The 22,691-nt window shown below is 53.0% G+C and overlaps 1 protein-coding gene across 2 annotated transcripts in view; it reads left to right on the forward strand.

Moving 5' to 3' along the window:
• Window positions 1–908: 908 nt before the first annotated feature.
• Tmem181 (transmembrane protein 181) overlaps window positions 909–22,691 on the forward strand; it is a 91,631-nt gene continuing 69,848 nt past the window's right edge. The window contains exon 1 of one of the 2 annotated variants that reach the window (XM_037200475.1): window positions 909–1,121. In XM_037200475.1, coding sequence (XP_037056370.1) covers window positions 991–1,121 — 131 coding nt within the window. In that variant the 5' untranslated portion in view covers window positions 909–990. Of the gene's footprint in view, window positions 1,122–13,449; window positions 13,570–22,691 lie in introns of those variants that run through there. The other variant, XM_037200476.1, reaches the window with a different exon arrangement.

Here is a 22,691-nt window from a genome sequence, read left to right on the forward strand (position 1 = left end):
ATTTAGGGTTTTTGTTTGTTTGCTTGTGGGATGAGAGACTCCTTTTTCCAGGCAGCATTTTGAGGGAAGGAGAGTAGGACATGGCATTTTTCTTGGCTACCACCCATTGTCCTTAAAAATAATATTATAACATAACCAAAGTCGGGTTTTTTTTTTTTTTGAGGGGGGGGTTCAAGACAATTTCTCTGTGTAGCCTTGGAACTCGATATGTAGACCAGGCTAGCCTTGAACTCACAGAAATTCTCCTACCTGCGCCTCCCAAGTGGTAGGACTAAAGGCATGTGCCACCACCGCCCGGCCTTTTTTTTTTTTTTTTTTTTAATATAAATAGATTTCTTTTACATTTTTGTGTATGACTTCCCTAATTGTCTTCCCTGGATGAACGTGCACCTCATGCGTGCTTGTGGTTATCAGAAGAAGGGAGCTGGGTTGCTAGAAGCTGGGAGCCACCATGTGGGTGCTGGGAACCGAACACAGGTCCTTTGCAAGAGCAACAAATGTTCTTAACTGCTGAACCACCTCTGCAACCCCAGGGGTTTATTTTTAAAAGCTTTTCTTGCCCGGAAAGGGGAGGGTGTTCTCGGGATCTGTCCGCGGTGCTGAACGCGGTTGTCCGCTTCCAGCCTTGGCCATGCCCTACAAAACAGGCCTCAGGGCCCGCCCTGGAGCCGGTTTCCCTCGCTGATCTCTCTTCCAGTTTCTCTCCTTCTCCGTACAGGACCCAGGGAGGGCGGACTGGGCGGCCGATGATCTCGCGCTGGGCCTCCCTCTCCCGGGTGGGCCCCCTGGCAGGCGGGCGGCGACTGGGGCCTAGGGTGGCGTGGTGGCGCCGGCGCCTCCGTGCGCGCCCCCTCCCCAGCTCCGGGCCTCTGCTCCTCCCCCTGCCCGGTCCCGCCCAAGTGCGCCTGAGGCCCGCGCGGGGGGCAGGCGGTGGAGAGGGGACGGGGACGGCGATCGGGAGGGCGGAGCTCGGCGCGGCGCGGCGCGGGCATGGACGCGGAGTACCCTGCCTTCGAGCCGCCGCTCTGCAGCGGCCTCAAGCAGCTGTGCCAGCGGCTGCAGGAGGCGTACCGCGAGCTCAAGGAGGACCTGGCGCCGTTCAAGGATGACCGCTACTACAGGTAGGTGCGGAGGGCCCCAGCCCCGTGTCCCGTCCCTCCCCCACCCCCCGCCGCCGCCGCCGCCGCGCCCCAGCCCCGGAACGCTGAGCCCGGGACAGGGCGAGGGCTGCTGGCTGCTGCGCGCTCGACTCGGGGTCAAGGGCGGCCCCAGGCGGCCTGGTCCTGGACCCTTCTCCATCCCAGGACCCTGAGCGGGGAGGCTAGCCTTAGGAGGACTGCGCTTTCGTCCCTGCTCGGCTCCTCCCTCAGGTTCCTGTCTCCCATGCCTGCTGCCTAGCTGTCGCCACAGGGGCCTGAGCAAGCTCTGCTTTGGGGAGCCGCCGCCCTCCCCTACACACACACACACACACACACACACACACACACACACACACACACACACACACGAGCTTCCTGGAGCAGGGTAGGCCTTCGCCTCTGTGCTGGAGCGCTCAGGCCCAGGCACATGGTCCCAAGCCTCAGCTTCTTCCCTTTCCAGAGAAGATGCTTGTAGTGGCCACATAGGAGCTGTGGATGTGGGTTTGTTTGAGCTCCTTCTGTTCCCTCACCTGCAGTGGAAGCCAGAGCGGTGGAGCCTGTGGATGCTTGCTGAAGGGCACCCTTCCCTTCCTCCTTTGCGCCGTGCTTTCTGGTGGGGAAGTGTGTCTGTGGCCAAAGGCCTTGCATACCTAATGCATGGAGCTGGAGGGAAAGGACTGCTTCCAGAGGCACGGGCCTAGGTTGATGGTGTTACTGAGTAGCTGTGTGAGCTGTGAGCTACCTGAGTCGAATCTCAAGCTTCCTCATCCGTGAAATGGACAGCTTGAACCAGGTTTCTGCACGTGGGAAGTCTAATGTGTAAACAGTTTATACAGTGGGTGGTAGGGGGTGGCATGCTGTATGCTGGGCTAATAGTTACACTGTTCACCAAAAACTGTGTCACAAGTAAATCTTCTCGAAAGCCCAGCCAGCGGCTTCCTGGGGCTGTATCGTGGCCATGAGAGTTATTACTGAACGGAAAGGCCATTAAAAAAAAAACAAAAGCAAAAACAAAAAAAAAAAAAAAACAAAAAAAAAAAAAAACGCCGTGTGGGCAGGTCAGGGGACTCAGCGGGTAAAGTCCCTTGCTAGGCAAGCCTGACGACCTGAGTTTGCTCATCAAACCTGTGTAAAGGTAGAAGGAGAGAACCGACTCCAAAAGGTACCCTTTCACCTCCGCAAGCACGCGGTGGCACACGTGTGTCTGTATGTCACACATCATACACACGCACACACACATATCATAATGAAATCTTAAAATATTTTGTAGTGTAGTGATGGTGTGCCGAGGCCCTGTGAACCCCATAATCTCTCTAATGAAACCTCCTGGGAGACCTGGCAGGCAAAGGAGCTCACAGACGTTTTAAATGACATTGTTGAAATAAGAGCATCTCCCATCCCTTTTCCTGTGTGTTCCCCACCATTCCGTTCAGTGTCCACTGAGACCATTCCTTTGATAAAACAGCCGGCAAATGAGGGCATGGTCTCCATGCAGGTAGCAGAAAAGAGAATAAGACACACATGTGGTTAATCTGCAAGTGGGTCATTTTATCCATACATTCAACTGTCACTGAGTATCTCCCACGGCTTTTCTGCATGTGGGGGATGTGTCCGTGAGCAAGAAAGACTTAGGACTAAATTGAGGCGCCCACAGAAACGGGATTTCATGCCTACCATGAAAGTAAGCAAGGCAAACCAGGAGACACAGTGTAGCGGGAAGGTACTATGTCAGATCTGGTGGTCACAAAGACTCTTTAAGAAGAACAAGAAGCTTGCTAGATGGGGCATCATGGACGAAAATTACAGAAGAGGAAGGAGGGGTACCAAGTCCCTGGAGCCATAGAAACATGACCTGATCAAGGCGCACACAAAGACAAGAGGGTACTGAACACCTTAGAGCGGGGTCCAGTAGAGGAGAGCCTTGACCCCAGGAACTACAACCAACAAGCCACCCTGGCAAAGGCAGCTGGAGGGGGAAGAGTTCATGATGGCAGGGAAGCCAGAGTGTCACGGTCTCAAAGCGGGTGTTCACATCATAGCCATAGTCAGACAACAGACAGAGATGGATGCACAGTAGCCTTTCTCCATTTATACGGTCTAGGGGATGGTACAGCCCACAGTGGGCAGAGGTCCCTACGACAATCAATACAACCCTCCCCCCCCCCCCACGCCCCACATACAGGCATGTCCAGGGGTCCATCTCCCAGATGATTCTAAATTCTGTCAAGGTGACAGTCAACACCGACTGTCCACGGCAGTGAATACAGATTGCATGAGAACAGCAATGTGAAGTCACTAGGGTCACCGGGGAAGTGGCAAGCAGTTTGGCTGCCTGCCCTATAAGCACGCGTGTGGATCTTTGTTATTTGAGTTAGATTCTGAAGGCAGGTTTGCCATAGTTGGAAAGGGGCAGAGGTTAAATCCGCCCCCTGCCATGAGGGCAGGTGGACAGCAGGGTGCTTTTTGCTGTCTTATGTAGCAAAGTACTTCGCTGAGAACCACAGAGACTTCTGTAGCAGGGAAGTGTTTTATTGGGTCACTGAACTAGCCTCCGGCGCTCCACTAGATTTCTACATCAGTGGGTCATTCCTTCGCACCCCAGCTGGAATGCTCTGGTTGCAGTTGCAGCTGCTGGGCACGCAGCCTCACCAGACAGCGGACTTGCTACTACTCAGTTGGCGGGTACTCTCCTCACTGTCCTTGTTTCCTCACTCATGACTAATGCTAACGTGTGCTGGCCCTCCCCACCCCACCCCCAGGACCAGGGACTAACCTCACGTGGCTGACAGTTTTCTCTAACAGGGTAAGGCAAAGAACACAACTGTTAGTGACTTGTCTCCCACAGATGACTGCCCCTGCTGGCATCAGTGTGTGCCTATCAATTACAAAATTACAAAATCTGCCCCTAGTGGAAGCTGCAGCCATGTGATCAGAGGACCGACGATCACCTCCACAGAATGAGAGGTGACAGCTGTGCTCCTTGCCAAGAAAGGGGAAAGTGGGAAGGCTGTAAACTGGGGAGCTGAAATCCTGGGTTCTCGGCTCCATTCAGCCCTACAAGAACTCCCTGGATTTAGAGGAATCACTGAATTTTACCATAGAATTGCATCAGAAAAAATAAACCTCTGGCTGCCCCCTTCACAAAGATGTTCCATGTGAAGAGATGACAACCACCACAAGAGATGTACTCAGCCAGAGATGACAGCCTGAACAGTGAGGCCAGGCCACGATGTTAGTCCAACAGATTAAGGAGGTAACTGAGTGCTTTTTAACTTGGTAGCAGTTGACTGCCTGGGGGTTACTAGCCATTCGACCATTACTTCTCATTCATATTCATGGGGAGAAGCGGTTGGCTTCCCGTCGGTGAAGCTCTTTAAAAGAGAAGGGATAGCCTTAAGTCCAACCATTCCCCAGCCATGGCATCAGTGGAGAAGCCAGATCTGTTGACCAGGACTTCTAAGGGTCATATACTTCCGATGAGGTGCCATTTCTGCAAGTGGGGGCCATCTCTGCAGGAAGTTGTTAGCGTCTGCAAAGGCTGTGCGTACACTTACCCGCTGTTTCCTCTCGAGGGTGGTGTCTCCTGCAGGGACACAGACAGGATCCCATCAAGAGACAAGAAGCTGCTCTTATCTTATACTGACATCAGTACAGTATAATGTTTCTAAGCTCGAGGCCAACCAAATATTCATCCGCAGTAGAAGAGGTGAAGGCATGGCACTTACTCCATACTTAAATATTATATGGTGGTAAACACTTCTCAGCTGCACATAGCAAGGATCTCACAACTAGACGCTCTCCCCCAGTTTCTTAGTATCTCTTAAGGGCCTCCAACCAAGGAGACAACTGCTCCTGAAACCCAAGTGTCACCCAGGGAAGTTGGCTGCCTGTGCCTCTTTCCATGGGCCATCTGCACAGACACCCCGCCCCTGCCAGGTCCCCAGTGAATGTCTAAGCACACACCTCGTGGGTCCTTCCAGACCTTGCCCTGTGTTCTGAGGCTCTGACCCTGAAGTGGGACCCACTTAGAACTCCTGTCCTCTGCTACAGTGACTCCTGTGCCTCATCCGCCCTCCGCCTCTGTATGACTTCATAGACTCTCTGGCAAGGTTTCCTTGTTACTGTGTGGATGAAAGTGGTCCCTTCATTTGCTTCAAGCAAACAGGATCATCAAACACCTTGTAGGGGGAATCAAACCCCCTGTAAGAGGGCCTGGGGATGCTCCTGTGTGTGTGAGTTGTACGTGTTACAGAAGGACTTTATGCAGGGTGGCTGTGTGAATCGAGGAGGGTTACAGTATTGGAACCAGGCACTAAGAACTCTTATCACCTGTCTGGCAGCTTCCAGATCAACGCGAGAGGCTGGGCAGAGGTTCTCTGAAGCTAGAGGTGGAACAGGATCCTTAGTACCACAGTAACTCTGATCTAGGCCTCTGGAGCTGCCCTGAGTCTTTCCAGGCCTTCTGAGTGTCCCTCTCTTCTGTCTTGGCATTGGGACAGTGTATGGATGCTAGTTAGCTCAGCTTCAGGGACTTTGAGCTGTTGTTTCTTAATGAACGATACGTAGGATCCAGAACATAGAACGCTCAGGTGGGACTGAAATGTAAGTTCCAGCTCAAGCGAAGCGTCCATCTCTCTGTTCACTGTGCTCACTGACTGAGGAGGAGCAGTGATGATGTCCATGTTGGCCTCCACAGGGCGGGAGGGGGAAGAGGGACTGCTGGCAGGCCCTCAGAATGCCTCGCCTGGGCCCACTGCGTGTGGAACAGAGGGTTTTCGGTGTTTAGAGTTTGTAAGGAACCATTATTTGGAATACAGGAAGAAGTCCTGTGATCCAAGCTGTTGTAACCAAGTCCTGTGTCCACAGCTGGGTGGAACACCAGAGTGACAGGGTGCTGGGTGCAGAAACCACGGAACACTGGGGGAGGTTCTCCAGCTCAGGGAGGGGGTTCTCCAGTGCAGGGAGGGGGGTTCTCCAGTGCAGGGGGGGGGTTCTCCAGCTCAGGGAGGGGGGCGGGAGGGGGGGTTCTCCAGCTCAGGGAGGGGGTTCTCCAGGCAGGAGGGGTTCTGCAGGGAGGGGGTTCTCAGCAGGGGGTTTCAGCAGGGAGGGGGTTCTTCTCAGCAGTCAGGGGAGGGGGTTCTCCAGCAGGAGGGGGTTCTCCAGCTCAGGGAGGGGGAGGGAGGGTTCTCGCAGTTGCCAGGGAGGGGGTTCTCCAGTGCAGGGGGGAGGGGGGTTCTCCAGGCAGGGAGGGGGTTCTCAGCAGGGAGGGGGTTCTCCAGCACAGGGAGGGGTTCTCCAGCGCAGGGAGGGGGTTCTCCAGTGCAGGGAGGGGGGTTCTCGCAGGTGCCAGGGAGGGGGTTCTCCAGTGCAGGGAGGGGGTTCTCCAGCACAGGGAGGGGGTTTCTCCAGCAACTAGGGAGGGGGTTCTCCAGCACAGGGAGGGGGTTCTCAGCGGGAGGGGGGGGGGTTCTCTAGAACAGGAAGGGGGTTCTCCAGCACAGGGAGGGGGCTTCTCCAGCGCAGGGACAGGGGGGTCTCTCCAGCTCAGGGAGGGGGTTCTCTAACAGAACAGGGAGGGGGTTCTAGCTCTTCTCCAGCACAGGGAGGAGGGGGTTCTCTAGAACAGGAAGGGGGTTCTCCAGCTCAGGGAAGGGGTTCTCCAGCACAGGGAGGGGGAGATGCTCCCGAGGCCGTGAAGACTTGGCAATGGCAGGGGTCTGTTTGCAAGCACCACCACACACACCCCGGCCCCCCCGGGGGTTCACTACACTAAATAACCCAGGGGAGCTTCCGGGCACATGGAGTCACTACCCTGCAAAGGTACACTCCCGGGCTCACTCCTGCTGTCTCCGCAGTGTGTCAACCCCAGTGCTCTGCACCTCAAGCATGGACTTCCAAACCCATGAAGAAACATCTTAGCTCAAAGTTGTGCACCCTGAATTTCACAGAGCTGGGGATGGAACCCGGGCCCCAAGCATGCTAGGTAGGCACCCTACTACTGAACTACAGCCCCGGGTCACCCCTTTGACAGATACTGGACAGAAGGCTCCCCTGTATAGAATGCAGGTCTCTATGATGTAATTGGAGCACCCCAACAATCCACAGCCCCCAGGACGGTGGCCTGCTTGGAGGTAGGGTCCGTCACCCTCTGCTGTGTGTGAGCAGGCGCCTGTTGGGCCCTAGCTGGGCCTCCTTTTCTGAACAACTTCTCAGTTCTGCCCCATGCCACTGAGGCAGCAGGAAGGTGAATATGTAGGCTGGGTGTGAAACATACTCCCTTGGGACTTGAGCCTTCAGGGCCCCACAGTGCCCATCACCTCAGACTGCCACAGCCAGGGCTGTGCTGCAGTGCGTCCATCTGGGGCCTGTCCTGATCCTGTAGGAGCCGCACGATCATGAGACCTCTTGCCTGGTGCTTCAGTCAGGTTTAATTTCTGTGAGGGCCTTGGAGTGAGCACAGTACTTACTTTCTTACTCCTGGCCTTGAATTCATGGTCGTTCTGCCTCAACTTCCCCAGTGCTGGCGTCATGGGCACGAGATGCCGCCTTGGTTTTCTTTCTTTTTTAAATATTGTTTTTATTTATTTTGATTATTATTTTTATTTGTTTTTAGGTAGAATCTTACTATGTAGCCCTGGCTGGCCTGGAACTCACCATGTAGACCAGGTTGGCCTCAAACTCAGAGATCTGCCTGCCTCTGCCTTCCACATGCTAGGTGTTTTTATTTTTGAAGTGTGTGTGTGGCGGGGTAAGTGTGTGGTGTATGTGTGCAGGTGTGGTGTATGTGTAAGTGTGTGGTGTATATGTGTGTGTGGTGTATGTGTGTAGGTGTGATGTATGTGTAAATGTGTGGTGTATTGTGTGGGTGTGGTGTATGTGTAAGTATGTGGTATATGTGTGTGTGGTGTATTGTACAGATGTGGTATATGTGTAAGTGTGTGGTGTATATGTGGTAGGTGTGTATGTGTGAGTGTGTGGTATATGTGTGCAGGTGTGGTGTATGTGTGTGGGGTGATGTGTACAAGTGTGGTATATATGTGTGTGGTGTATATGTATAGGTGTGGTATATGTGTGTGGTGGGTGTGGTATATGTGTGAGTGTGTGGTGTATGTGTGAGTGTGTGGTGTGTGTGTGTGCGGGTGTGGTGTATGTGTGTGTGGTGTATGTGTACAGGTGTGGTGTGTGTGTGAGTGTGCGGGTGTGGTGTATGTGTACAGGTGTGGTGTGTGTGTGCGGGTGTGGTGTATGTGTGAGTGTGTGGTGTGTGTGTGTGGGTGTGGTGTATGTGTGAGTGTGTGGTGTGTGTGTGTGGGTGTGGTGTATGTGTGTGTGGTATATGTGTAAGTGTGTGGTGTATGTGTGAGTGTGTGGTGTGTGTGTGCGGGTGTGGTGTATGTGTGAGTGTGTGGTGTGTGTGTGCAGGTGTGGTGTATGTGTGAGTGTGTGGTGTATGTGTGAGTGTGTGGTGTGTGTGTGCGGTGTGGTGTATGTGTGAGTGTGTGGTGTGTGTGTGCAGGTGTGGTGTATGTGTGAGTGTGTGGTGTATGTGTGAGTGTGTGGTGTGTGTGTGCGGGTGTGGTGTATGTGTGAGTGTGTGGTGTGTGTGTGCAGGTGTGGTGTATGTGTGAGTGTGTGGTGTATGTGTGAGTGTGTGGTGTGTGTGTGCAGGTGTGGTGTATGTGTGAGTGTGTGGTGTGTGTGTGTGCGGGTGTGGTGTATGTGTACAGGTGTGGTGTGTGTGTGCGGGTGTGGTGTATGTGTGAGTGTGTGGTGTATGTGTGAGTGTGTGGTGTATGTGTGAGTGTGTGGTGTGTGTGTGTGGGTGTGGTGTATGTGTGAGTGTGTGGTGTGTGTGTGCAGGTGTGGTGTATGTGTGAGTGTGTGGAGTATATGTGTGTGTGGTGTATGTGTGAGTGTGTGGTGTGTGTGTGCAGGTGTATGTGTGAGTGTGTGGTGTGTGTGTGCAGGTGTGGTGTATGTGTGTGTGTGTGGTGTATGTGTGAGTGTGTGGTGTATGTGTGAGTGTGTGGTGTGTGTGTGCGGGTGTGTGCACCCATGCATGTACACAGAACCACAGGAGGACTTGGCTGTCCTCTTCGCTCACTGATCTTACTCCCTTGACACAGGATCGCTCAGTGAACCACAGCCCCGGCGATCCCCACCTCTGCGCCCCACAGAGCCGGGGTTACAGGGCTGCCTACACGGTCTCGCCTGGCTTTTTTTTTTTAACTAATTTTTTTACTCAAAAATTTTTTTTATATGTTGTCCCCTTCCCCCTGGACCCCCACCTCCCTAACTACCCAACTTACCTGGCTGTTTACGTGGGTGCTGGGATCCAAACTCAAGCACTCACGTGCGCACCCTAGGTACTCTTACCCACTGAGACTTCTCTCCGGCTCCCCCACCCCGCCCCTCTCTCTCCAGTATCTCTCACTGGCGATCACTCACCGACCACCATCGCTGCCCGCCTGGCTTGTCCCTGTGCCCCAGGAATCCACCTGTCTCTCAGAGCTGAGATTACAAGCATACAGCCACCATGCCTGACTGCTCATTGTGGATTCTGGGGGGTTGAATCCAGCTCCTCATGCTTGTGTGACAAACACTTGATCAACGGAATCATCAGCGCAACCCCCGAGGCTCTTTCTAAAATAGCCACTATCTCATAGTCTCTCTTTTCCTATCCTGGTGTCTTAATAATATCAAGAATGCCCCCATAACTGAAAATTACTTGACTATGATCCAGATGAGCAATGTATGAAAAGTAATTCTAACAAACAGATGCATTTGAACCATAATACCCTTCTAGGAAAGGGCATTGGGGGGGGGCAGCTCTCCCCAGGCCATTACCTTAGGTCCTATGTGCAGGTGGACATCTCTAATATCACCACTTACAGTCCAGGTCCACTCTCTGAAGCCCCCCAGGTTTGTTGGGCCAGATACCTCATCCTCCCCTACCCTGTGTGTCCTTGAGTTGTTTGGTTTAGTCCAGAGCCAGGAAAGCAAGGAAAAGCCTCCGCCCCGCCCCCGATTTTTGTGTTCAAGGCCGAAGCAGAGGATTTCTTCCTGAGCCTGTGTCCTGTAGCTGGGCAGATCCATCCTGTGCCTAGGACTGGCCCTCCTCAGCCTTCCCTACCTCGGCACTCAGCCGTTGATGGAACATTATGATCTAAGTGAGCAGCCTCTGGTTTGTTACAAAGACATGGGGTGAGCTGAGGACCGATCACCCGCCCGCCAGAAGCCCAGGTACTCAAGCCTGCAGGCTCTGGCTCTCACTCCCTCTCTCCTCCCACCAGAGACCCCCCCCCTGGTTGGGAGTGCTGCCCCTGTAATGTGGGGGGCAGTGGGAGCCAGCGGCTGCTCCCTGTCTTGCTCTGCTCCTTGTAGAATGAAGGAGATAAACAGAACTTGGAAAGAATGGGGAAGCCATGCTGACTCTTATCTCCACACGCCCACGTGGCCGGCAAAGAGCCCCTTCAGCCCTTTGCTCTGGGGCAGCACACCAAGCAACGCCCACTGGGCTTCCCCACCAAACCTCTGCAGGATTCCAAGAGAGGGTTTTAATCTCTGAGCGACACTAACTGTGTTATTGCCCCCCCCCCACATTGTCCCTCAATTTGCGACCACAGTGATAATTCTAGGCTGCTGTCCCATGCTGGCGGAGGGGGGCTAGGGTTTTATTAAATTCTGGGAAGGGCAGGTCGACCTCTGCCTGGTCTTCTGTCTAGACTGGAAGCTTCTGCGGGTAGCCAGCTGCTGCGTCCTCCTGCAGGGGACTTCTTCCCCCATGGCAGTGAGATGGGAGCTTTGCCATAGTCCCCAGCATTAAGAGCCATGTCCATACCAGGGATTAGCTAGCAGCACCTCACCACCACTCTCTGTAGGGAAGGCCCTGCAGCGTTCATGACTGTTGGTTTTGAGTTTAATTTTAGCCACAAAAAAAAAAAAGAAAAAGAAAGAAAGAAAAAAGAAAAAGAAAGGGGGAAGAAAGGAGGATTTCTTACCAAGATACAGAGAGTATCCACAGAACCTGAGCCCGGAGCTGCAGCTGGCCCCCAGGAAGAGCTTGGGTTGATTAACAAACTTGCTGTGTTGGAGTCCTGGAGGGAACCCTACAAAGAGCCGGTTCCTGAGCTGCACTTCAGATCTGGTTTACTTGCGTTGGGGTTTCTAAAAGCTCCCCCAGATGACCTCGCTTCGGCATATTTCGTGACCCGAGGTCCGAAGCTAATCTGCTCTTCTGCCCCTTTGCTTCAGCGCCCCCAATCTTGGATCAGGACGAGGACTCCCTACACGTGCACAGGCTGCCTGTTCCGTAGGAGGAATTCACCCTCAGGCAGACACTCACTGAGGTTACCAAGGAGACAAGGTCACCACCTGCAGCCGGAGCCCCAAGAAAGCCCAAAGGACCGCTAGTCACTCCCAGATGTCTCATTTCGCACTTTCAGAACAACGTCCATTTCTTAGTGCTGGATCCTGTCAGCCAGTGCCTCAGATCTAGCCTTGCTCAGACGCATGCTGTTCCTGTGCTGACTTTCCACCTCGGTCCTCTCTCCACTCTGCTTCCCTGGTCCTAGTGAAAACTCTCATGTTTCCAGCCTCTGCCATCACAGACCCCGCGGCCCATCAGTGCTGGCAGGGGAGGCTCATTCATCACTCATGGGCTGCCCAGTGCCTGCAGGCACCGGCCCCAAGTTGTTTGCATGGGATGAATAGTCACCGGATGTGTAGGCTAGACCTTAACCCATGGGCAACAGGTGATGGATAGGGTAGAGCCTAGAGACGGTTCTGGACTCTGCTGGCAGTTTCTCTGGCACTGTCTTGTAGACCAAACAATTCACTGTGTGTGGTGAAGCTTCCAGCTCCCTCAGACCCTTCCGGCGTTCTCTGTTCTTGATGAAATTACCACGGAGACTACTGTCCCTAGTTCTGTTCTTGAGGGAACCAAGCTAAGGACTTTTTTTTTTAATGTTAAGACAGGTTTACCTGGTAACTCACAGAAACAACCAACAATAAAAACCAGGGGCCGGGGCTGGAAAGATGGCTCAGCGGTTAAGAGCACTAGCTGAGCCGGGCGTTGGTGGCGCACGCCTTTAATCCCAGCACTCGGGAGCAGAGCCAGGCGGATCTCTGTGAGTTCCGAGGCCAGCCTGCTGAGTTCAATGAGCTCCCAAAAAGCAAAAAACGCAAACAGACCTAGCTCCCCTATTCTCCACAACCATCCCACCTCTGTGATGAGATCTGGCGCCCTCTTCTGGCATGCAGGCAGAACACTGTATACATAATTAATAAATAAATAAATAAATAAATAAATAAATAAATAAATCTGAAAAAAAAAGATACCAACAACAACAATAACAAAAAAATGTCAAACCAGAGACTTAAAAAACAAAACAAAAAAACAAAAAAAAAACAGGGACGGGGTGTGATTTGCTGTCACGCTTTGCCTGCATCTGAGGGGGTCTCCAGGACATGGGACTTTCAGTGCTTATAACTATGAAAAGTCTCAGGTCAAGCGGGGCCGCTAGCGCACCCTCGTCAGAAGGTGAGAGCACCCACTGGCCCCTGCCTTCTTGTCTCTGACCCCAGGAGCAGGCTTCCCCAGTTCTCTCAGTTGTAGAAAGCAGGCTGGTGCACTGCTAGTCAGTCCGCAAGTCCCCCTGAATCATTTGGTTAATGCTCATGTGCAGTCTTCTGTGCCAGGCTGTCAAATCTTGGAAAGAGGGGGCACCTAAAATGTGGCAACATCGGGGATGGTGGTGGAATGGCACCGTTCAGATATGGGGAATAACATCCGTTTCACTCATAGATTGGGCTTGATGCGTCCCAAAGTCCTGCCTCGCTGAAGACCAGAAAGGTGAAGGGAGATAACGGAGGCAGAAGAGTTACCCTGAGTCCTGCAGGCGGGAGGGTGAGAGGCTGCCCTGGGCATGCTCGTCTCCCTCAGCTTCGGGGTTGTGTGTACCAGAAACCCGCGGGCCTTGGTTTTAATGGTTGCTGGAGAGACACAACAGCGTGGCACGTGTTAACGACGCCTTGATACAGTAGCAAACTTTGGAGAGATGCTAATGGTTCCTTAGATACTTCCTCTCACCCTCGGAGATGCAGAAAAGAGGAAGCAGCCACGATGAGCGTTTGGGGACTTGGACGAGGCCTCCGGGCTCCGTGCTCTTCGGTGGCTTTTGGCCTCGGACCTGGGATATCCGTGGCGATCACCCACGTGACAGGTGTCCGGCGGGAGTGCTGCAGGAGGCCGCTCCGCCCTGCCCGGCCGCCGCTTCCGCGCACGTGACTGCGCGTCGCGCTCTGATGCGTTTTCCGCGGCCGGCTGCTCGGCCTCGCGGGTGGCTCCGGCTGCGGCTGCCGCGGGACGCCGGGCGGGCTCGGGACGCACCGGCGGGGACCGAGGGCCCCGGGGCTCCGAGATGGAACCGTAAGTGGCGGGCCGTGACTTGGGCATGGGGTCCCGGGCCTGGAGTTGGGGTCCCGGCTCGTGCGCGCGCTCCGCGGGGCTCCGGGGCGCGAAAGGGTCTCGGCGGGGACTGGGCGGGGGAGGGTTGGTCCGTAGCTGCTCCGCGTCCGGAGTCGGTGACGATGCCGCCCCCCTCCCCCGGCTCGCACATCCGCCAGCTGGAGCTGGACCCCCCCCCGCCCCCAGCTGCGATCGGGGTCCTCAGCTGCCCCAGACGCGCTACTTGGTGGCGCTTGGTGACGTGGGCACGCTGGAGCTGGTACAGCCTCGTTAGATCTCTCGGGTGCGCTGAGTTTTTACGAGTTTTACAATCTGCTGACTTTGGGGCCCGAGTCGCTCTGTGAAGTGTGGAGATTTTTAACGAGGAAAACCCGAACCCCAGGGACGCCATCCCTAAAGCTGCTGTTGACGCAGCTGTCGCCTGGGCGTGCACCGAGGTAGCGGTGAGGGAGAGCCCGGAGTCGTGGAGGTTGAAAGGTGGCCTGGGGCGACCGGATGCCATGCTAAGGCTCATTTAGAGTTCTGGAGGCAGCTGGGTAACTCGGGGAGCGTTTTCTCGATGCAAGAAGAGTCCACGGTGGAAAGATATCTTTCCTCTTACTTCCTTGGAAGTTTGACTTGCCTCACTTCAGCCCATGGAGGAAATCCTGACTCAGGTGGATCAGAGGCAGGCTGGAGGTGAGTTAGCGCCGGGCCTCTGATCAGCTGCAGGGACGGCACTCCAAGGTGGTCTTCCTCGCCTCTTAGGAACGGCGCCTTCCTTCAGGAGTTACGGCTCTGTAGCACAGTGGCAGCTGCATGCTTCAGGGGTGTTCTTACAGGCCTGGAGCTGCGTGGCAGTACCGAGTCCCTGTCCTCAGTTCTTTCCGAGGCGGGAATACCGAGGCGGAGGATGTGAGAGAGTTGGCCCATGACCAGATCTGAAACCCAAGAGTCTATACCGTGCTACAGAACAAGGAACTAGACCGGAGGGAAGCCATTACTAGAGAAAGGTCGCTTGGGGGGGGGGGGGGGGGCTGCAGAATGCAGCTTTGTAAGGATTTGCCCCCTACAGTGCGGCAGCCTGGACATTTGCTATCTGGGAAGCAGGACTTGGGCTCTGATGGGCAAGAGAGTAAGGGTGGTGTGTATCCCTTAGGGTAATTTTTTTTTTTCTCTGAAACAAAATGATGTCTAAAACTTAAAGAAAACTCCCGTGGCTCCTCACCAATCCTTACTGTGTTACTTTACACCCATTGTTATTTTATGGGCTTCTCACCACCACCCTCCCATAGGGGAGTTATTCTTATTACTGCTACAAATCAGGAAAAGGAAACGGGTGTATAGGAGTCAGCCGGTGTCTGGCTAACTCTTAAGTCTCCTTGAGATGGTAGCTTCCGCGGTCAGACTCCAGAGCCCACGTTCTTAACAGCAGACAGCAGCAGATGAGTGCCCAGTCAAGGGTGTCTGGGATTAAGGATCCATCCTCCCGGCAACTTTGGGCCCCTGTTTCCTGGATGCTACAGTTTAGGAACCAGCATCCTAGAGAGGCAGAGTGGGTCACCCCAGGTCACCCTGCTGACCATGGTGGAGAGGCTTTCCTGCCTGGGATCTGGACTGTACAACCTGGCACTGGTCTAGTGCGTGGTCTCCTTGGGTCGCACGTGGCCTGTGTGATCCGTGTCCGGCCTGCTTCCTCCTCCTGTTTGGTTTGGGAAGGTGCTCGATGACCTAACCAGCATGTATCCGGGTGTGGGCCACTGGGCTTGTGGCCCAGGAAGAACATACTCGAACTCATGCTTCTTTAGGGGGCCTAGATCTTCGTTTGCTGAAATGTGCACAATTGTTAGGTCTTGAATGGCCACATAACACCCCTTTGGAAGTCTCTTCAATGGTTTGCAGGCTATTCACCGTAGCTGATTCAAGTTTCAACCTCCAGGTTCCCTCCTCAGAGTTTTCCTGTCGGGTGCCGCTTATTTAAAAGGTGAAGATGGTAAGGGACTGTAGAGAATGTGAGGGGTTGGTGGACCCCCTTCCCAAAGCCAGCCCCTCACATGCTGGGTGTGCATCTTAGGTTCAAATCCCACCTCTACCTCCTGCTGCCCCGACCACACCCCCCATCTCCCCTTATACTAAATGGCCTGGTATTACCTGTGCCCCAGGGTAGCTCCCCAGGTGGCTAGCCTGGTGTCAAGTAGGTACACAGGAAATGCCAATTTTTCCCTCTCAGTGGCTGGGGCTAAAGGAGCAGAGACTTTTTACACAGTGGATCTTCAGAGATACTCTACCAGGGTCTAAATTTTGTTTTTTCAAAGTAAAGAGAAAAGCTGGCCATGTAGAACATTCCCGGGGGGGGGGGGGGTCTGGTCATGAGTGGGAGGCTAAGGCGAGAGGATTTTTTTTTTTTTTTTTTTTTTTTTTTTTTTGGTTTTTTTTGGTTTTTTCGAGACAGGGTTTCTCTGTGTAGCTTTGCGCCTTTCCTGGAGCTCACTTGGTAGTCCAGGCTGGCCTCGAACTCACAGAGATCCGCCTGCCTCTGCCTCCCAAGTGCTGGGATTAAAGGCGTGCGCCACCACGCCCGGCAACGAGAGGATTTTTTTAAACCTAGGTGTTTGAGTCTAGTCTGGGCAACAAATCAAAATCCTGCTTGAAAAAATGTAGTAAGTTGTAGAGTAGCGTAGAACACGCAGAGGCAGGTGGATCTCTGGGTTTGAGGCCAGAGAGTTCTACATGGCAAGCTCCAGGCCAGCCAGGGCTGCATGAGGAAGAAAACCAATAAATAAATTACACTACAATAAAAGAAATGCCCCCCTCCAGCGGAGAAGCTAATGGACATCTTATAACTACCATGATTCTCCCCACATCACTCCAGTCCTTTGTTTGGTAATTTCGCAACCTGTAACAACAACCTTAGAACTTCTAAGCACTCGGCTTATCCCTATCCTCAGAGGGGGAAAATGTCACTTGCATGGTAGAAAGTGGGGACCCAGGCTTGTGGGCACCAAGCCAGTACCTTGAGCCAAAGGAGAGATTGTTTTTATGCCAATTGTGGAAAAAAAAAATAGACTCAACTAAAATATGAAAGGGGCGATAGATTTAAAAACCCTTGCCCAGTGAAGTGGGGAGTCTGGGTAGCGGTTTGCCAAGTAGCAGACCGATCGTCCTGTGAGTATTCTTTTCAGTCTTTGTTTGCCATGTCTGAGTATGTGTCCGCCCGAGTGGTGTCCGCTCGAGTGTGTGTCCGCCTGTGCAGGCGCCAGGCACTCGGCACTCGTGTGGCGGCTGCAGGTCAGCGCTGACTGTCTCCCTCAGTCATTCCCCACCTTACTTTTTGAGATGGTCTCTCACTGAAGGTGCAGCTCACAGATTTGGCTAGAATGGCTGGCCAGTGAACTCCAGAAATTCCCCTACGTTTGCCTCCCCAGTGCTGGGATTTTAAGTGTATGCGCGTGCTGTGGCATGGATTTATGTTGTCAATGCTGGGATTATAAGTGTGTGGCATGCTGTGCATGGATTTATGTGTCAATGCTGGGATTATAAGTGTGTGGCATGCTGTGCATGGATTTATGTGTCAGTGCTGGGATTATAAGTGTGTAGCATGCTGTGCATGGATTTATGTGTCAGTGCTGGGTGGGATTATAAGTGTGTGTAGCATGCTGTGCATGGATTTATGTGTCAGTGCTGGGATTATAAGTGTGTGGCATGCTGTGCATGGATTTATGTGTCGGTGCTGGGATTATAAGTGTGTGGCATGCTGTGCATGGATTTATGTGTCGTGCTGGGATTATAAGTGTGTGGCATGCTGTGCATGGATTTATGTGTCAATGCTGGGATTATAAGTGTGTGGCATGCTGTGCATGGATTTATGTGTCAGTGCTGGGATTATAAGTGTGTGGCATGCTGTGCATGGATTTATGTGTCTTTTTTTGGCTGCTGTGATGATTTATGTGTGTGCTGGGATTATAAGTGTGTGGCATGCTGTGCATGGATTTATGTGTCGGTGCTGGGATTATAAGTGTGTGCATGCTTGCATGATTTATGTGTCAGTGTGGGATTTTAAGTGTGTAGCATGCTGTGCATGGATTTATGTGTCAGTGCTGGGATTATAAGTGTGTAGCATGCTGTGCATGGATTTATGTGTCAATGCTGGGATTATAAGTGTGTGGCATGCTGTGCATGGATTTATGTGTCATGCTGGATTATAAGTGTGTGGCATGCTGTGCATGATTATGTGTCAGTGCTGGGATTATAAGTGTTGCATGCTGTGCATGGATTTATGTGTCAATGCTGGGATTATAAGTGTGTGGCATGCTGTGCATGGATTTATGTGTCAATGCTGGGATTATAAGTGTGTAGCATGCTGTGCATGGATTTATGTGTCAATGCTGGGATTATAAGTGTGTGGCATGCTGTGCATGGATTTATGTGTCCATGCTGGGATTATAAGTGTGTGGCATGCTGTGCATGGATTTATGTGTCCATGCTGGGATTATAAGTGTGTGGCATGCTGTGCATGGATTTATGTGTCAGTGCTGGGATTATAAGTGTGTGGCATGCTGTGCATGGATTTATGTGTCAGTGCTGGGATTATAAGTGTGTAGCATGCTGTGCATGGATTTATGTGTCGCTGCCAGGGGCCCCAACTCAGTGTCTCATGGCAGGTATGGCAGGTACTCTACCGCCCAAGCCACCTCCCCAGGCCTGTAACCGGACTTCTCCACTGTTCCAGTGGCTTGAAGAGACGAGTCTTGGGAGCAGACTTGCTTCCTTTTAGGTGATGCTTTGGGCTGTCGTCGGGGTACTATAAAGGTGGTGATGGTTGGCATGGGTTTTCCCTCTGGGTAAAGTGTAATGTAGCAGGCTTGCTTTTGGGCCACCAACCAGCTCCCAAGTCATGACACGGAGACATTATTAGTTATAAATGCTCGGCCTTAGCTTAGGCTTGTTTCTTGCTAGCTCTTATGACTTCACTTTTTTCTCTTCATCTACGTTTTGCCTTGGGGCTCTTTACCTTTCTTTCCTTCTATATATCTTACTTTTCACTGCTTCTTGTATCTAGCCAGCAGCTGCCTGGCTTCTGGCCGTGGGCATGTCCTTCTCTTTCTCCTCTCTTCCACCCGCCAGCCCGGCCGGTCCCTCTCCTGCCTAGCTACTGGTGGTTCAGCTTGTTATTAGACCATTCAGGTGCCGTAGGCAGGCAAGGTGAAACAAATGCAACACATCCTTATACAATGAAACAAATGCAGCATAAACAAGTACACCACGCCTTTACACAGTTAAAGGGATGGTCTACAACATAAACCAATGTAGCACATCTTTGCATAATTAAATATTCCACGATAGCACAGCCAGCACAGCAGCATGAAGAGGTGCTTTTCTCACCTTCTCCGCCCAGCTAAGTCCTGCCTTGCCGCTGACTTACAGTCAGTCATCAGTTCTTGTCTCCCACACTCTCTGCCCACTGTTTTATGGACCGTGAGGGGCCTGTGTGGGAGAGAGAAGTGCTTAGTGGGCATAATGTTGGCAGGGACTCAGAGGCACCCAGCCAGGCCAGTGGGGACCGGACTTTCCAGCTGGCCAAGCCGGGATGCTCCATGTGCCCGCTGAGCACGCGTGGCCCTTGAAGTTGTGGTGGATGGATGTTGGTCAGATGGCCTTTGGATCACAGTGACATGGAGCTGCTTTGCCTGCCTTCAGTGTAGAAGACAAAGCCAGCCACAGAGGCCGCTAAAAGGTGAACTGGGGGAAGATAGTTAGATCTTGCAGCTACAGTGGGTGATTGTTTACCATAGCAGAGAATGTAGTAGAACCCAGAGGAAGGAAAAGAGAAGACTCGGGCAGAGAAAGTAGAGACTGGGTACTCGGCAGTGATTAGACATTTATCATGCATAGGACACATGACTGCGGTCCCCAGCCAGCTCTGGGCCACCGGGGAGGGTGGAGACGGGAGTGAGTAGTTATCACTTTCAGTAAAACCCCGAGACCCTGAGAGGTAGCCTGCTCTTCAGATAGTGGTTGGGTCTCTCGGGGCAGGAGAGGCACCTGGGAGCTGGCTCTAGCTGAAAAGTCGGTGGCAGTGGGATGCCTGTCACTGAGTCGGATGCTGGAAGCATGGTCAGGTGCTGGGAGGGAAGGGGCTTTCGTGCCTGCGTGACTTAGTGTTTTGAGTTTCATTTTTAATTCTGTTTGACTGGGACCCGGGGGAGGATAGACATACTCTTAGGAAGCATTTGGCTTTAATAGACTGTCTTGTGAAAAGTGGCTTAGCCTGCAGTAGGGATGTGATCTCAGTTTTCAGAAGTCACAGTGGAGCATGGCCAGGCTCAACCCAACAAGACCAGACCCCAGTGACCTTAGATGGCGTCTGTCTTGAAGTCTCCATACCAGACTGCTCGTGGCATCTAGGATTCCGGCTTACCAGCTAGAAGGTGGAATGGCTAGGATCCGAAGTGAAGAAGGATGTAGGTGGAGCACGTGATGGGGAGGACCAGGGGATTGAGTTCAAACGACTCACGTTGAGGTATCTGTTGGCTCCCCAAGAGGATCGGACAAGTGGGCAGTTAAACAGGGGTGTGAAGTGGAGGGCTGGGTGGAGTTGGATGACGAGAAACCCCCTTACCTACTGTCTTAGGCCTGAGACAAGCCGAGGAGTGGGCAGAGACGAGGAGGAGAGGCAGAGAGCAGCAAGAACCGCTGTGTCCCCAGTAGAGACCCTCAGTCACAGAGAGGCCCATAGCATCACTAGCCGATGTGCCCTCCCTCGGGAGGTGGTCATGGGCGTACCTATGAGGGGCAGCAGGGCGCCCACATTTCGGACGATGGCTGCAGCTGGGGTGCTGGTAGGCTTCCCTACGAAGGCATGTTGCATTTCTCTGGGAACTGTGGCTGTGGCACATGAAATCGAGACTGACGTAGACAGAGCCCAGAGTCCATAGGGACGGACTGTTTCATTGCACTTGGGAGATCTCCCGAGGGCCCGTGGGCCCCAGCTTGGCCAGGATGGTAGGGCATGTTCGTGAGATCCCAAGTGGAAGAAGATGGACAGCCCCAGAGAGGAAATCCAGCGCATGTGCAAGGAAGGACGGCAGAGACGTGGCAGGGGTCATAGGTGTCCTCTGCCCTGGTTAGCTGGCCGGCAGATGTGTTTGACGTGGCCTAGGGATAGAGGGGACTGGAGATCCCTTCCCGCTCCCTAGCATCTCACCTCTGGCTTAACAGAACGACATGCTTTTGTAATAAGTGTGTAGATGACTTTATGTCTTCCTTGCTTTTCTGTTGCTATAGTAAAAAACCATGAGTGAGGCAATTTATAGAAGGATGGGCTTATCTGCACTCCCGGTTTCAGAGGGATAAAAAGGCCTTCACCATCGTGGTGGGGAAGTATGGCAGCAGGCATGGAACGGCAAGCTGAGAGCTCGAGTCTTAAACCACAAGGAGGGAGCAAAGAGACAACCCAGAATGGCACGTGACTTTGAAACCTCAAGGCCACACCCCCCCCCAGCGACATGCTTCCTCCAGCACGGCCACACCTCCTAACCTACCCAAACAGTGCCACCAACTGGGAACGGAGTCTGTGAGGGACGTCTCATTCAGACTGCCCAGTAGCTGAGTTTTGAGTGCCTACCCTGGGCCAAGCCCGTTGGCTGTGCAGGCCAGGTCATGTCTTGTCCCTAGGCACGAAGTCCCTTTCGTAGTGGGGACGCTGCAGGGCAGCCATGAGAGATGGAGTACCGGAGGGATGCGTCAATGAAGAAGGTGGGAGCCTGAGCGTGGGGGGTTAGTGGCGTGAGAGCGCGTAGATCTGGTGGATAGGAGGCTTCAGGTTCAGGTGGCGGCTGGATGACGCACGCAGAGAAGTAGTCTCTTCAGGAAGTGGCATAGTTTTACGGTGTGGCTTTGAGCGCTCGCAATAAGAGTACGGGTGCAATGTGGATATCGGCAGATGCCACGCACACTTGTAATTTGGGAGATGCACCCTCCAGTGATAAAGTACTACGAGACATATAGAGTAACTCACATAACGTGGTTGGGAAGTCAAACCCAGACCACACACAGCAAACCACGACTGAGTAAATTATAGAGTTCTGGAATTGGAGGAGTCTCCAGGATAACTCACCCCTACCCGATCTTCTTGGTTCTGAGGATTGAAACAGCTGGGCCTCTGCATTCTAGGCAAAGCATGTCACCAGTGTGCACACTCCTGTAGCTCACTGTCTGTGTTTCTTTATATCCGTAATATCTCTCCCATCCAAACGATGGCGTTCTGGAGCTGCTGTGTTTGGTCTGAGTCAGCAGGTATTATATATGATGGGTGTCTTTGCTGAGAAGGGGGCAAACGCGCCACTCCGTGTCATAGGGCCGCTTGTAACCTTACTGTAAAGATAGAGAAGTACTCCCATGACGTTCCACTGGGAATGAAAAGTGCTCCTGTGCAGCGGCAAGCTCTGTCTTCTCCTGTTCACTGTGGGTCCAAACATTGCTAGAGACAGTGCGATATGAACAAGGTGTTGCAGGTCATGGCGAGGAAGACATGTAGGGAGCATGCGATTAGTCTACCTGAGTGTCCTACAAGGAAAGCTAGTAGAGAACCTCGTCTCAGACGGCGCTGACAATGTGTGAACGTAGCTATGTAGGGAGAGCACACTGACGAACTCCCTTCTATTTGCGGGGCCAAGCTACGGAACATACGGCTCTTGTTGTCTGATAGAATCGGAGTGATCGCGTAGAAGTCAGTAACGTGGATCTCACCGCAGCGCTGTGTGTCCTTACCGTAGTGACCGCAAAGGATGAGGGTGTGATAGACAAAGATGCACGCCTTGGTGCCCTCCTTTCCGGGAGTTGTGTAATTACGCCAGGGGATAAGTGAGCATGGTCACTGCAATGTTAGAAAGTACTTGGGGAGCCTCACGCACGCAAGAGGAGGTGAAACTCACCCTGTGCTGGGATAGGTAGGGCTGCCTGAGGCAGCTCTAAGCCACTGCCCACCGAGAGGGCTGGACAGGCTCGTAGAGCTGGCAAATGGACTTGAGCGCTTTTGCGGACGCTAGGACTCACCTCTCCCTGCTAGTTTCATACTTTCAGCGATCGGCCTATCTCTAGCTATT

Source organism: Peromyscus leucopus, chromosome 8a, assembly GCF_004664715.2.
Source record: "Peromyscus leucopus breed LL Stock chromosome 8a, UCI_PerLeu_2.1, whole genome shotgun sequence".
NCBI classification, from domain to species: Eukaryota; Metazoa; Chordata; class Mammalia; order Rodentia; family Cricetidae; genus Peromyscus; species Peromyscus leucopus.